Genomic DNA, 17,443 nt, shown 5'->3' with positions numbered 1-17,443 from the left:
AGTGAAATTATTGTGTTAGTTTCAAGATAAAATATTATCAGCTTTGCTCGTTTATTATCGCGCTATTTATTATCGGATTATTTATTATCGAGTTATTTATTATAAATTATTACTTATTAAGAATTGTAGACAAAGGTGGAAAAGTACTCTCAATGTTGATGAAAGCAAAATAAATCTGGTGTTGGCGTTGAAGGATCACCCCTTGAAATGATATTGACTCGTAGCCCTTACGATGATTTATCGGTTGCTCGTAGATGCCGGCTTTCTCACTTCTTTTTTAAGAATTCATTTATGGACCACTTTCGAATAATACTATTTACTTTCATTTAAACGAACTTACAACGAAAACAGCTCACAATTGATGACTTTTATATCTTTAATTTATATCTTTCTCAATCAAACAATAAAATATTGCTTTTTACTGCTTTATCAGCTTGATTGTTATGTGGTGTTTAAGTAGTGAAGGAAAACCTTAGAGATTTTCTTCTAGAATCATATCTTCTAGACTTATTGAGTGTGGGAAGTACTTCTCGTAGTTTTCACTGGATTTGCCATAACATTTTACCCTCTTTAGTTCTTTATCTAACAAGGAAAGTATCAGAACTGTCCCTCAATGATTTTGTTGAAATTTGGTACAGCGATAGTATGGCCAAAAATAAGGTTTACGTATTTTTTTATACGTGCTAATAAAGCCCCTGGGGCGAGTTATAAGGGTTAGAAATCGGGGCGAAATATATACAGGGTGTCACACAAAAAACGCCCCAAGCTGTAACTCTGTCATTTATATTCCGATTTTCATGACCGAGACATCAAATGAAATGGTTTGATGAATACTATGGTTCATGCTACAAATAAATTTTTTTCAAGGCCATCTTCAATTTTAAGCGATTATTAACTTTTGTTTTTCAAATTGCTCCATATATTTTTCTTCACATCATTAGATAGAGATTGTTTTTCTGAATCCACTGATGTGCAATACATCCACTTTGAATGTAATTTTAGCAGAAAAAAGACACCTGTATATACAGTTTTCACACAAGAACGCCGTAAGCTGTAACTCTGTCATTTAACTTCCGATTTTTATGAACGAGGTATCAAATGAAATGGTTTGATGAATGCTATGATTCATGCTACAAATAAACATTTTCCAACGCCATCTTCGATTTCAAGCGATTATCAACTTTTGATTTTCAAATTGCTCGGTATGTTTTTCTTCACGTTATGGGATAGAGATTTTTTTCTGACCCCATCGATCTACAATACATTAACATTAATTGTAATTTTAGCAAAGAAAAACAATTAAAACATTTTCCGAACATTGTCTTAATCACTTCTGTAATACTGCAGTGTGCCATGGAAAAAAATAACACGCAAAACTGATAACAGTCATTAAATGCTATGTCAATGCCCGAAGCAGTTGTAAATGATACTTATAAGTTGTTTTTTCATTTATCCCATGGCACACTACAGTATAATACAAGTGACTTTAAGAGAATGTTCAGAAACTATTTTAATGTTTTTCTATGCTGCAATTACAATTAATATTGATGTATTGTACATTAATGAATTCAGAAAAAAAAACTCTATCCAATAACGTGAAGAAAAACATACCGAGCAATTTGAAAATCAAATGTTGATAATCGCTTAAAATTGAAGACGGCCTTGGAAAAAATTTATTTGTAGCATGAATCATAGTATTCATCAAACCATTTCACTTGATAAGCCGCTCATGAAAATCGGAATGTAAATGACAGAGTTACAGCTTGGGGCGTTTTTTGTGTGACACCCTGTATATTCGCTTATAGGCTGAAAACGAAAATAGCTATCGAAATTTGGTAAATGTAGACTGATATTCGTTTTCAAAGAGCTTTCCATTGATGTATCACACATATATCTGAGGGCTTCAGGGGGTAAACTACCCCTAGTTCTTTGGAATATTTTAAAAACTACCCTGTCGATTTTGGCGATACTATGTGTCCTTATAGTACGTTTAAAAATATTAATGACGTGTTTTTTCTTATTTGCCTCTGACCATCCCCTGCAAAGTTACGGGGTATGATAGATAACCCCTTTCCTTAAGAAAAATGTGATAAACTGTTACACTGTTGAACAATATTTTGAAGAAAACCATTAATTAGATGTAAATTAAGATTTACGCAGTAAAATAAACCCTATACGACATTTAGGGGTGGCTGGTGTTAACTACCCTAACTAATTAAATTTTTTTGCGAAAAAATCGATTTTGGTGCAATTTACGACGATGATTTTTTATACGTTAGGTAATACTTTTGAAAGAACTTACAAGGGTTAGAAGTTTGGGGTAGGAAATATATTTTCGCTAATAATTTTCATAATCCTACAGAAAACGTTTTTTATCCTTACTCTATTTAAATAGCACAAAAGTTAGTGTAGTTATATAAATATTTATTAATAATGAGTTAAAAAGTAACTGGCAAAGAAATGGTTGACTACTACAAATTGTTTCTACATTATTAATTTACTTTCTTTTTTTTTTACTTTTTTTATTCAATGTATTGTTGGCAATAATGAAAATCATGGAAAAAATGTTTTAAACAACGATTGTTTACACCATGCACAAGTTATAACAGCTGTAGGTTTTTCATTGGAAAAGCAAACCTCCACGAGATTTTCAAACAGTTCTGGTCTCTCATCTATACAGGGTGATTCACATAAGAACCGACACAGAGTAGGGACATGTGGAAGACAATAAATTAAGATGATTTAATGCAACTTATCTCTATACTAAGTTGTACACCTGAGGAGTTATAGGCCTTCAAAGTTGGCTCTTAAATTTTTAAAACATTAAATATCTTCGTAATACATTAAGCTAGAAAACCCAAATTTGGTATATGTTGTGAGTGTACCGAAGGTATTAATTGGGAGCAAATTGAGACTAATTGAGGCATTTCAAAGGGTTGATTAAGGGTGATGGTATCCTAAATTTTGACAAATCTTTTTAACCTTTTGACGGATTTAATACATTACTACTTCATGTCATGTAGAATTTAATTCTCAAATTTTTTTTTACTATTATTGTTTTTTAAAAAACATTGCCGTTTTCATAAAAAACTCAAATAACTAAAGACACGTATTTCGTTAATGCTACTTAAAATCATTGAAAATTGTTGTCACCTTGTTGTCAAATAATTTTATAACCTATTTGTCAAGTTTGACGTACAATTTCATAGCCGACTACTGAATTTTCGCTTATTTTAAGTAACATTACGAAATAAGTGTCTTTAGTTATTTAAGTTTTTTATGAAAACGACAAAGTTTTTTAAAAAATAATAAGAGTAAGAAAAGTTTTACAATTAAATTCTACATGACATGAAGTAGTAATGTATTAAATCCGTCAAAAGGTTAAAAAGATTTGTCAAAATTTAGGATACCATCACCCTTAATCAACTCTTGGAAATGCCTCAATTGAGTTCAATTTGCTACCAATTAATACCTTTGGTGCACTCATAACGTATACCAAATTTGGTTTTTCTAGCTTAATTTATTACGAAGATATTGAACTTTTTAAAAATTTAAGAGGCAACTTTGAAGGCCTGTAACTCCTCAGGTGTACAGGGTGTCCCAATTTCGATGTCCGCATAGGCTATCTCCGAAACTAAAAGAGATAGAAAAAAAGTAGCTTACATGTCATGATCTCGTTATTTGAGAAAATGCTAATGCCGAAAACTCCGAACAGCTATCGTCTTTTGTTTTCGCCCTATTGGCAAAAACTGAAAATTTTGCGAAAACGACATTCGCGAATATCTCACTTATTATCAAAGATGGAGTATTATAAATAAAACATTATATGGGCAACTTTTTACGAAGAATTCAGTGGCGTAGGTAGAATTTTTTTCCCATCTTTTATTTTCGAGATTTTAAACGTAACTTTATTTTTTTAAATGGAAATCATAGTTGGCTATGGCTTAAAATAATTTGTTATTTTCTTCTGATAACAAATATATATAGTTTGTGGGGTATATTTCTTATAGTTATTGAATAATTAACAAAAATTCATTTTGTTCTATCTAAAACTAATGTATGTATTTAAAAGTTAATGTTGCTATGGTGATAACCATACATACTATGATGCAACATAATGTATCAAATAATTGCCAAAGTTTGTATTTAAAAATTCGATAACAACTCTGGCATTATGTGCTGGTACGATGCACCAGCATGTTAAGTGTCAAAATATAACAAAACTGAATAAAACTTTACAATGAATTTCGAAAATTATGAAAAATGTAACATGATGGAATGCTATATGTTATCAGATAAGAATGCGACGTCAGCCGCGGAATTTTATTTCACAAGATATTCAGAAAGAAGACAACCGCACGTAAGAACCTTCAGCCGGTTAGCAGAAAATTTAATAGATATTTGGTCCTTCCCCAAACCACATACAAAAACATACCAAAATGACCTGCAAGAGAAATTGCAACAAGACGTCTGACCCAAAAGCCGTTGCTCCCGAATATGAAAGAAAAATAAGTATAAACCATACAAAGCGGGGCTAACTCCTTATTTACGTGCCGGAGATGTCAATCGAAGATTAGAATTTTGTAGATGATATTTAGAAAAATTAAATAGTCTGCTGTTTGTTCAAACTGTTATCTGGACCGAAGAAGTTTCTGAGTGTTCAAAGAAGCTTGGGGTTCAATGTATGGTGTGCCCTTTTAGATAATAGAATTTTGCCATATAGTATCTACCATAAAAACTTAAACTCAGAGAAATACCTCAATATATTAAGGCAGCACTTGAGCCTTTGGTCGACAATTTGGCACTAAATATGTCTCAAATGATATATTTTCAATATGACGGAGCACCAGCACATAATGCCAGAGTTGTTAGTGAATTTTTAAATACTACTACAAATTCCTTGCTACTAACTTTGACAATAATTGGAAACAATGCTTTCTCTCATGGTATGGTTATCACCATAACAACATTAAGTTTTAAATACATACAATAGTTTTAGAAAGAACAAAAAAAATTGATACATTATATTCCATCATAGTATGTATGGTTATCACTAGGGCACGAAACTTTTGTAACAAAACGATACGATTTTCCCCCTCCACTTGTTCTCATTGGCTAGTTTTCTAGGAAGCCACTGAGAACAAGTGGAGGGGGGAAATCGTATTCTTTTGTCATAAAAGTTCCGTGCCTTAGTTATCACCATAGCAACATTAACTTTTAAATACATACATTAGATTTAGATGGAACAAAATGAATTTTTGTTAATTATTCAATAACTATAAGAAATATACCCCACAAACTATATATATTTGTTATCAGAAGAAAATAACAAATTATTTTAAGTCATAGCCAACTATGGTTTCCATTTAAAAAAATAAAGTTACGTCTAAAATCTCGAAAATAAAAGATGGGAAAAAAATTCTACCTACGTCACTGAATTCTTCGTAAAAAATTGCCCATATAATGTTTTATTTATAATACTCCGTCTTTGATAATAAGTGAGATATTCGCGATTGTCGTTTTTGCAAAATTTTCAGTTTTTGCCGATAGGGCGAAAACAAAAGACGATAGCTGTTCGGAGTTTTCGGCATTAGCATTTTCTCGAAAAACGAGATCATGACATGTAAGCTACTTTTTTTCTATCTCTTTTAGTTTCGGAGATGGTCTATGCGGACATCGAAATTGGGACACCCTGTACAACTTAGTATAGAGGTAAGTTACTTTAAATCATCTTAATTTATTGTCCTCTACATGTCCCTGCTCTGTGTCGGTTCTTATGTGAATCACTCTGTATATCCAGACGCAAGCCACGCGTATTTAAAAACATTAATAAATCGTGGGGAAGACAACTTGGTTAGGGGATTGCAATTTTAAAATATTATCTCGCTGATGCAAATTGACATCGTACTGGTAAAGAATAATTTGATCAGAAAATCTTCTAATGAAATTATTCCATATTCTAAAACCAAATACATCCAGGGGTTGAATTTGACCTGTTGTCTCTGCAGGTATAGACAAATATTTAAACTTAACATCCGATGGAGTTACTTTACTAATAATTTCAGGGCAATGGCCACTCCAAGAATCCAGTAATAGTAATGATTTGGGTCCGGTGTTTGGGAAATAGACATTTTGTAGGTAATATTTCATATGAGCAGAAGTTAGTTTACCAGACTTTGATGCCAAAACGAATATGTTATCTGCTTTGAACATTGTATTTATTACCCTCGGTCTAAACGTACCAGAGGATTCTAACAATGTAGAATACAATTTGTGATATTTAACTATTTTTTTTTTCAGTTGCTTTTTAACTCATTATTAATAAATATTTATATAATTATCCGAGCTTTTGTGTTATTTAAATAGAATAAGGATAAAAAAGCTTTTTCTGTAGGAGTATATGCAAGATATTAGCGAAAATATATATATAAGTTCTTACAATAGTACTAACGTATAAAAAAATCAGCGTGGTAAATTGTTCCAAAATCGACAAACAATTTTCGCAAAAAAAAGTTTATTTGGGGTGGTTAGGGTAGTTAACCTCCGCCACCCCTTAATGTCGTATAGGGTTTATTTTACTGCGTAAATCTTAATTTACATCTAATTAATGGATTTTTTCAAAATATTGTTGAAAAGTGTAACTGTTTATCACATTATTCTTAAGGAAAGGGGTTATCTATCATACCCCATAACTTTGTAGGGGATGGTTAGAGGCAAATAAGAAAAAACACGTCATTAATATTTTTAAACGTACTACAAGGATACATAATATCGCCAAAATCGACAGGGTAGTTTTTAAAATATTCCAAAGAACTAGGGGTAGTTTATATAGTATATATCAATGGAAAGCTCTTTGATGATATCAGTTTACATTTACCACATTTCGATAGCTATTTTCGTTTTCAGCCTATAACCGAATATACAGTGTGTCCCAGGATAGATGTTACAATAGGTATAATGACCTAACAATTTTTGAATTTTATGTTAAGGATGGGAAATAAAGCTCTGCTTCGTGTGGAGAGAATTTTAAGTATATTTTCATATTTTGAAAAGCAACTCGACCTTCACAGTGATGCGACAACTATTTTTAGTTCAGCTTTACCTGAACTTTTTGTTTATGATACGGCAAAATTGCATTAAGAAAAGTTGTTCAGAATGAGAAATTATGACACTATGCAAAATTTCTGAAAGATCTACCTACTTTGATTAAACCACCATATTTTAGATTACATCAGAGTGAAGACAAACCACAATGAAAAATGCCATAAAAAATGTATTATTCCTCAGTTTTAGCTCACATTTCAATTACTCTTGCATTATGTTAACATTATAACAGAAAATTTACATCGTCCAGTGTTAAGGGCTTGGGTAAAGTGCAAGTTACAGCTTCGAAACCAGTGCGTCTTATATAGATAATTATGTTACTTTTTTAAATTGTGTCTTTACACCAAGCAGGGCTTAATTCCTCAGCCTTAAAATAAAATTCAAAATATTTTAAGTCATTATACCGCTTGTAACATCTATCCTGGGACACACTGTATATATTTCGCTCCGATTTCCAACCCTTATAACTCGCCCCAGGGGCTTTATTAGCACGTATAAAAAAATACGTAAACCTTATTTTTGGCCATACTATCGCTGTACCAAATTTCAACAAAATCGGTGGGGACAGTTCTGCTACTTCCCTTGTAAGTGGAACAAAGGAGCTTTGGAAATTATTTGCATCAGAGTCTGTTGTATTTTAAAACTTCTGTTTGAATTGGGTTTGCTGCGATCCATCACAGCCCCATTTTTAAATCAGTTCTAAATTAGAACGTTCTTCTTTACTGCATCTTTCAAAAACTTCATCCAGATACTGGCATAAACGAGAACATGTGGGAACACATGTGGATGTTATTCGAAATGCCTCAGGTATTGGATAGCACTGCTGTTGTTTGCAATAGTGAGTAACACGGAAAACGCTGTTTGTCACCTTTTCTCACAATGTTGTATTGTCTCCTCGTTAAATCTGCCTCCACAAACATAGATAATGCTTCTGTAGGTGATAGTTGTAGTTGCGATTTCGTAATATCTTTTAAAATATTGGAAGCAGCTAAATTGCCAGCAATCCTCAAGCTCATTTGTACTGCAAATGTCTGTATTTTCTCGTAAATGTTTTGTTTTTCTTCGTGTGGTGCGGTCGGTAAATTCCAGGAATGGTTTTAATGGCCGACTACCTGCACATACATGTTTGATATATTTTTATCAACCTTGTTTCTATTTTATCACACTTTATTCTTTTGGGATAAGTTTAAAATGTTACAGATATCGATTTTATGTCGGCCATATAAATCGACTGTCTAGTTCTACAAAGAGAGACGACCGTTTTAGGTAACCCCAATTCGGCCACAATGTCGCGCCGGAGATATCACTCAGTCTAATGGGTTCTCCTCTGTGAAACGAAAAACGATTCCATTTCGTTGAGGCCACGAAGCCAACACCATGGAAATTTCAATATTACAAATGCGTAGAAAGCTGTCTTTCGGAGATTCACCCTTGCAAACGTTAATCCATCTTGCCACCACCTACGTACAACAAAAAAGTGAAAACGTACGGCTACCTCGTAAAGGGCAACGCGGGGCAGCATATCCAGGTCGTAAAATGCAAAATAAATCCGATCGTAACTGTAAAAACCGCAGCGCTCGCCGTCCGTCGTGTCAGTTGAATTCGCCTTCACCGATGTTCCAGGTTTATGTGTGTCACATTTTTACCTATACTCTACTTTTTAATTCGGGGGAGTAAAATGAAATGTTACGTTTACACAGTGTAATTTTTCAAAGCTAGTTTTTGGCGGGAGTTTTAAAACTAGACTACTTACTTTGTTCCACATAAAATGTGAATATAATTTGATATTACACTAAAACCTCGATATAACGGGTTAATAAGGGGAACTGGTTGCATACTTTTATTGAAATAAAACTAAAACTAAGACTAGACCTAGAACTAGAATCATTCGGGTTTAACCGGGCGTATCATAAGACGGAAACTTAGAGTTATCATAAAGACGTCACCTTTTCCAAGCAAAATTTTTCCTTTGCAAAACTACCCAATGCCTGTACTATAGTAGACGCCACGAGAGCTGGCAGTAAATCATCGTTTTCCGCTCTTACAAATGCCTTACGTAGTTCACAAACCGCTAGAGAGTAATGTGTGTTAGAAAGAGATAGCATTAGTTTAATATGTCTGCTGTACAATTCAAATGGCCACGTCGAAAAAGTACGTCTGTTCTTCTAAGGTCCATTACTACCATCTTTTAGTTAAATTTATCTTATAGATAAACCTATCTACTAGCCAATCAGAGCGCGTACAATAGCCGTTACCATGGTAATAATCCCTTAGATAGCTTAACCAGAAGATGGTAGTAACGAGCCTAAGGGATGTAACTCGATAATTATAACCTCAAATCGAAACGTCTTGTGAGCGTTGTCATGAATCTGTTAGTGTTTTCACAAGCCGAAAATATTTTCTTTGAAAGGAAAATCAATGGGCGCGTTCACCAACTGTCAACGTTTGCAAACGGAGACCAAACTGTTGGCAACATTTCTGGTGAACGCAACCCTAACATCAAACGTGTTTGGTAAACGGCCGCCATTTTATCAATCGTATGATTTTTCCGTTAGCAATCGCAAACAGTGTTTGGTGTTTGTGTCATCTTAAATTTAAAATCAACAAAAAAGAATGGCAGAAGCCCGACATTATTTATTTAATGGGTTAGTGTATACTATCTTTGAAAATGAAGAATTTCATGATAAATTAAGCGGTATGTACCTATAAATTAATTAAAATTGTAAATAAATGTTATTAAAGCGCCATCTGTTGTTATCAAACCATATGTCTATAGAAAAATTGGCCGTTCACCAAATCACCAACGCAATCGTAACACGTTTACATTTGCCAACGTAAACGGAATTCTCTGGTGAACGCGCCCATTGGGCGTATCAATCATACGATTGATAAAATGGCGGCCGTTTACCAAACACGTTTGAAGTTAGGGTTGCGCTCCCCAGAAATGTTGCCAACAGTTGGTGCAAACGTTGACAGTTGGTGAACGCGCCCATTAAATAATATCTTTGACAACGTTTGACATATAACCTCCGTTACTAACATAACCTACATTTAAATGTATGTGGTGAAATAATCTAAGTCGTACGTCCATATCTGCATTCATATCATTTTTAAACGTCAAGTCACTGCCAGCCCTCGTGGTTTCTACTATATTAAGCTATGTTGCATTTTATGTGGGACAGTGCAACTGCATAGTAGTGTCGTAACTATGGTTACAGCTCGTGATGTAAAAAGCAATATTACCGCTAATTGAAGTAATATTACGTAATATTATCTGCTAAGATACCGTAGTGTTACCCGTAAGGTAATCCTCTAAATACAGATTAGAATATTCTTCAATATTGGCTATAAGAGACGTCTATCGTCGAAGAGTTCTGCCCTTTTTAGGGCAGAGGTGATATTTTTACTACCATAATTTTTTTAAGTTTTTTATAAGAAAGTAATCAAATTTAATTTTCTTTTGTGAGTTGGCAACTTATTTAGTGATCTGTCAATAATATGGCGTGAAGAAATGCATAACTGTCATAACATTGTTTTTTTGCAGTCACCTGTTGAATGTTCAAAAATAGTGTTTTTTCGTACCAAATTTTGTATAACGGTCTATTTTGTAGATCTTCGAGATTTTGAGGTAAGTTTTATTATTTACATGTTATATTGGATTTGTCCTAAGTATTTTGACACATATTTTTATCTTTGGGTATCCTGGTTTTTCAAATAAATTGCTTTTTGTGGTGGGAAGCATATTCCCTCTGCCTGCGAGTGGCTGCTATATTTTTTGCTTTGCTTTGGCAGATGAGTGCAAAAAGTGGCTTAGACAAAGGTTTATCAAAATTCGAAATAGAGCATGCGCTTGAAGAGCTTTTTGGGTTGCCTGATGACCCAGAAGTGTCTGACGATAACCTGGAAGCCGAAGAGGAAGAAGCTCCGTACAGCACCGCTCGGCTTCAAAAAATACTGGAAAATCTCGATGATCCGTCAATGTCTCCTGCATAATCAGACCAGCCTACAATCATCAGAAATTATGGATACTGAAGCCATTCCACCAGCTGATTTCAAAGTGAAGACCTGTCCGTGTATGTAAGTCAACAAATTGAAAATAGTAGCTCAATTACTGTAAGGCCGGCTAGACGGTTGACGCGATCTCGATATTCAACTTCCGAACTCAGTACCTCACCTGACGACACTGATGATTCTGATCTCGAAGAAGAGACATGGAAAAAAACATATTGGACTTCTCGGCCCGTTGCTGAAGATTTTGACAAAATTCCTTTGACTACTAAGCAAAGCTTCAATCCTAAAACTAGGCCCATCCGCTTTTTTGAAAAGTTTTTTACAAATGAAACTATAGAACTTATTGTGTCGCAAACAAACTTATATGCCGACCAAATGAAAATAAAAGAGTGGACGCCCGTGACTACTGATGAAATAAAAGCCTTTTTAGGCATTCTCATAATAATGGGCTATAAAGTTCTGCCCATGATAGACCTGTATTGGTCGTCTGATCCAGGTTTTCGAGAAAATGACATAGCAGAAATAATGCCAGTAAAAAGGTTCAAGAAAATTATGCGCAGCCTACACTTGAATGATAACGCGCGACAACCTGAAAGAAATAGTCCCGAATACGATAGGTTGTTCAAACTGAGGCCATTGATAAATATTATTAACGAATCCTGTAAAAATAATGTCAATTTATCTAGTTCACAGAGTATTGATGAGTCAATGGTTCTCTTCAAAGGACGGTCTTCGCTAAAGCAATACCTACCTCTCAAGCCCATCAAACGGGGATACAAAATTTGGTGTAGATGCGACAGTGAGACAGGATATTTGTATGAATTTAGTATTTATACTGGGAAAACGGATGGAGTGGAAAAAGGGCTGGGAGCAAAAGTCGTGAAGAACTTGACGCAACATTTAATTGATAACAATATAAAGAATGTTCACGTTACATTTGACAACTTCTTCACAGATAACAAACTTTTAGAATATTTGTATGAACATTGTGCGTAGGCACAGAGAAGGATTACCTCAACTTACAAAAGGTCCAAACGCTAGAAAACTAAAGCTATCTAAGGGTGAATTTAAATGGCGTGTGAAGGACAATGTTGCTTTTATAATTTGGCAGGATAATAAGGAGGTACTACTTTTGAGCAGTGCGTTCCATCCAAAAGTCGGAGTTTGTACTACTTTGAGGACTCAGAAAGACGGCAGTAAAGTGCCAATTCGCTGCCCTTTAGCCATTAAGCAGTATACTAAGCGAATGGGAGGCGTGGATAAATTCGACCAGATCAAAACCACATACACAGTTGGAAGAAGAAGCAAACGATGGTGGCTTCGCCTTTCTTACTTTCTCCTTGATGCTAGCATCATTAACGCTTTTATTATGAGCAAGATAAGTAAAGTAAATCTGACGCATTTGGAGTTTCGCGTAGCCCTAGCTCGAGGGCTTATTGGTGTATACTCCAGTCGAAAAAGACGATCCACCATTCCCACCTACGTGATCAGAAAAAAGTTGATACAGGCCGACACTCGCCAGAAAGCCATTCATGTGGTTGCTGATGAAGTACGATTCTCGAATGTTGGAGATCATTTACCTTGTCCGTCGGAGACATATAAACGATGCAGACTTTGCAGTACGAAAACAAACGATAAACGCACTAAAATAATGTGCGAAAGATGTGCAGTACCTCTCTGCGTTGTCCCTTGCTTTACTGCATTTCACAGGCAGTAGGTAATTATTATTAATCAATATAATAATCAAGGATAAGCTAAATCCGGAAATGCCTAGTGTTAGTAACCAGTTGAAAATGTACATGTATGACCGCATGTATTTGTGAACAGTGGCGGAGAGTATAAGAGTGATCGTATTATTTAGTTCCAAAGTAGAGTCTCTAATAAAAAAAAATCTCTGGGTTGGTGTGGGGAATCTTGGTAAGTTGGTGTTCTTAAATTTGATACTTTGAGGTTAACATAACTGACATTCGGCGTTAAATAAAAATATGCGGTGCCCAATTCTCGAAATCGTTTCTAGGTCTAGTGTTAGTTCTAGTTTTACACTAGCACTATCACAAGACCTAGAACTAGAGTCATTCGGGTTTAGCCGTCTTGAAAGACGTGCGGCTAAATCCGAATGTTTCTAGTTCTCGGTCTAGTGTTAGTTCTAGTTTTACACTATAACTAGAACTAACACAAGACCTAGAACTAGAATCATTCGGGTTTAGCCGTCTTGAGAGACGTGCGGCTCACATTTTTCCAAGCAAAACTTTTCCTTTGCAAAACTATTTAATGCTTGTACTATTAAGCTATGTTGTATTTTATGTGGAACAATACAAGTGCATACTAGTTTCGTAACTATCCCGGTATAAATACTCAAATGTGTCATGTTTGCAACAAACCATTAATTAATCGAGTGAAAACGAGCGCAAAAAGAACCATTAAAATTTCGATTGCAATCTAAAACTGTCCATTGGGAATTTTATTGCAGACAGATCATAAAAATTTTAATTCCACGTTTACGGGTTTATGTTTTGTCCTTTTTTTTTCATTATGAAGTTCCATCATAAACTACGCTCGAATTAAACGCAAAAATGAAAATACCGGAAATAAAAATAATGAAAATAAACAGCAATAGAAATAATAAAAATAAAAAAATAAGGAGAAATAAAGTTTTTATGTCGATAGGATTTAGCGATTTGATCAGCATGATGCTTTAATAATCTCAAATTGCTATTTTGAAGTAGAGTTAAATCACTTTCGGAAATTAGTAAACACAAAAACGAACCACTAACCTTTCCCGACTCTGAAAAAAGGATACATCCTGAGCGATCCCCCTTTGGAGCCAATTGCTAAAAGCTTTTGAATGGGATCGTAAGCCATTGCAGTTGGATTAAATGGAAATCCATGGCGAAACGTCTGCAACAACAAAAAAAAATTAACACATATCTTACATGTTATGTATTCAAAAACTAATATAACTCCCACTCGAAACTTTCAGGAGGTAAATCAAATAAATGACATTCCTCCAACTTCTTCCCCATGCTCTCTAACGCTGCGTTAATGAATACAACTTGGAAACCGTTGAATATTCAAGAGTATTAGACGATCCGGGCTACAACGACGGTTATGAATAAAGATGGGTAAAACGTATTATGAAATTTATTGCCACTCGCAATTCAACACTCAAAAGACGACAAAAATTCACAGCCTTTTTGTTACCTTTTTAAAGAATTTTCCTTTTACGTCAATTAAATTGATAATAATGATAATATAAAAGCTTAAATTTTGATAGATTTGACAAGTAACGTCAAAATTCATTTTACAAACATATCTAGATGGCGACACTTTATAACATATCTAAAATTACAAATTTAATAACAATTTTATTAATAATTTCCTTAAAAGGAAATAAAAAATAATAAATCTACAAATAACTTTAATTATCGCTATAATTAAAAAAGGTTTCCAAGTTATTATAGTTTTGACAGCTGACCGATACGAGTGAAGTTATCGCTTTATGGCTGTTAGATATATTAATAAAAAATAAAGTAAATAATGAGTATTACTTAAAAAAACTAGGAAATATTTAATTATTCATAAAAGATGATTATCTTCATAAATTATGATAAAAAATTAATTTAAAACGAATCGATCTTTATATCTTTCTCTTTTAGTGTAAAGATTTATTCATAGATGTCGATAGGCTCGATTTTCGAATTAGAATAAAAGTTTAGTAAAGTTAAAGTTTAATAATATTATGAAGTAATTACAGCAAGAAGATTAAAGGTAACTAAAAGGACGGGACATGGAAAGTTAAGCCATTGGGCTGAAGCCAATAATTACTTAATTGAATCGAAATGGATACGTAATTGAATTATTGATTGTCATTAGGGGCAATTCTAACTTTTGAGACCACAGATCTGAATAGTTCGTTGCTGGTGCAGCCAAATCACTCCCAAAGGTTGTTTAGCCAGGAGTTACGTCTTCTTCCTATGGACCTCTTTCCTAGAATTTTTCCCTGCATAATGATTTGCAAAAGAATGTAATACTTCCTTTATTTTATTGTGAGTACTATCTCTCTATCCTTCTGCATACGTCTCATCACCTTCTCCACGTTGATGAATCGTGGAAGAATCTAGGATGTACCACAACAACACATACTTCTCTATCCGTGAAGCACTACGCATTACCATTCTCTAGTTCTACCAACATGTGGATCTTGTCCTACTCTATCAACTTAAGAATTTCGAGTGGTAGATGGTCTTGACCCGAAGATTTTCTGTTAATAGTTCTTAGTTCTCCTTCTATATTTTCAAGATTGATTTGTTGTCTCATTTTTAAAAATTTGCTCACCATAGTTCTTCCATGTTTCTATTTTCTATTCTATTTTCGTGATTATTTCACCATCTCTCTTACAATTAGACTTTTTTGTGTATATTGAAACTGTCGTGCTTAGCTTGTAGCTCCTCAATCTCTTCACATTTTTATCTGTAATAATTTTCCTTTGCTTTTCTAATTTTTGAGCGAATTGTCTGTTGCATTTCTTTATATCTTTGCTCATTTCTCCTTTTAAAGCTTCTTCTTGCATCCATAAGATTTAAAATTTCCGTAGTTACCTATTCTTTCTTTAGAGTGACTAGTCAGGGCACCAACGATGCTGTTTTGATGTAATTCCATTTATCATCACGAAACAAGAGAACTACAGAAAGGATCACAACAATCAACGTGGATTAAAGACTACAAGGCCCAGAAAGCGATAGATGGACAATAGTATGAAGGATTTGAGCGCCGTAGAGGTGTAGTGCTGAGACAATTTAGCCCAAAAATCAAGACGAATGGCCAAGAGGCTAAGTTTTTAGATAATCTACAAGGAATGAGTCTGAGACTATGATCTGAGTAACTATGGTAACCAATTATTTCAAACAATTTCCTAAGCGTCAAAAACTGATTTAGTAAGTAGTTGACTTCTTGAATACAAAATATCCGGATCGCCAACTCATTAGCCAGAGTATGGTGAGCCTAGCTGTGACTAAATTTAAAAAGCATGGGCATCTCTCGAAGCATTTCTCAAAGTCTAGCCTACCAAATGTTTCAGGGGAGGTTCAACAAAACGTGGTTTTGGCTGGGCAAGAAAACCCTCATGTTGCTGTAAAAACATAATTTTTTCTGACGAAGGAACATTTACGTTGAGTGATAAGTAAGTAAACAGACAAAATTGTCGAAATTGGGCTACCCAAAATCCAAATTAGACAAGAAAGTCGCACACCCAATATCCGCAATAGATTGGAGGAAACCTTAACTGGAAAGAGATATTTAAATTCTTTCCAAACGATGTCATTTCTTCCATCCCGATAATGTTGATCCAACTCAATTCCAACGGCAGTTATTCCAGCAAGATGGCGCGCCACCACACTTCAAGAAACTTTACTAAATCAGTTTTTGACACTTAGCGAATTGTTTAAAATAATTGGTTACCATAGTTACTCATGGCTACTGCTGCTTTTATCATTTATACAAATTTGAAATAATTAAACTTTAAAGTAATTTTCTTAAAAAATTTAAATCTTTAGACTTCTTACGTTTCAGAGATTTTTCCATAAACCGTTTATAATGATTTTATCGCCTATATCCGCTACTTTAAGGACACCTGTATATTGCTATTGAACTAAAACTAGAATTAACACTGCACCTAAAACTAGAAACATTCGGGTTTAGCGGTTTTAAGAGACATTCGGTTAAACCCGATTGTTCGTAGGTCTAGTGTTAGTTCTAGTGACAGTGCTAAGTAAAGTTAGTTAGCGGTAGATAGCGCTAAGTTGTTGTATATTGCTATTGAACTAAAACTAGAACTAACACTAGACCTAGTTTTAATTTTTGGTGTAATTATTATTTGTTTCCATTATTCGTATTAAAATAAAATAAAAGAATTGCACTTTTTTTAATGGATAATTGTTATATTTATGTTCTACCGGTTTCGACTCAACATAGAGTCATCTTCAGGAACGCGTCATAATTTGAACGTGACGTTCCGGACAACCATCTTGTCAGACGGTTCATCACTCATCGCATCCGCCCATAATTGCGCATTTATTAAATTTTTGATTTCCTTAATGTTTTTCTTTAATCACGAACAAATGCTTAATAATAATACCAGGGCTTTAGTTCAAATTATGACGCGTTCCTGAAGATGACTTTATGTTGAGTCGAAACCGGTAGAACATAAATATAACAATTATCCATTAAAAAAAGTGCAATTCTTTTATTTTATTTTAGTTTTAATTGTTATTCAGCGTTAGGTTGTGGTATATCTCTATTAAACGAAAAGTAGAACTAACACAAGACCTAG

General features: G+C 34.1%; 1 protein-coding gene across 3 annotated transcripts in view; it reads right to left on the bottom strand.

Moving 5' to 3' along the window:
• Nucleotides 1-17,443, bottom strand: part of LOC111422508 (syntaxin-binding protein tomosyn) — a 99,286-nt gene that overhangs the window by 38,665 nt on the left and 43,178 nt on the right. For all 3 annotated transcript variants that reach the window (XM_023055708.2, XM_023055712.2, XM_023055710.2), the window contains exon 2: nucleotides 13,916-14,013. In XM_023055708.2, coding sequence (XP_022911476.1) covers nucleotides 13,916-14,013 — 98 coding nt within the window. The remainder of the gene's footprint in view (nucleotides 1-13,915; nucleotides 14,014-17,443) is intronic.

This window comes from Onthophagus taurus, chromosome 3 (genome assembly GCF_036711975.1).
Source record: "Onthophagus taurus isolate NC chromosome 3, IU_Otau_3.0, whole genome shotgun sequence".
Classification (NCBI taxonomy): Eukaryota; Metazoa; Arthropoda; class Insecta; order Coleoptera; family Scarabaeidae; genus Onthophagus; species Onthophagus taurus.
The sequence above is the reverse complement of the archived record's forward strand: the minus strand, read 5'-3'. Positions and strand labels throughout refer to the sequence as shown.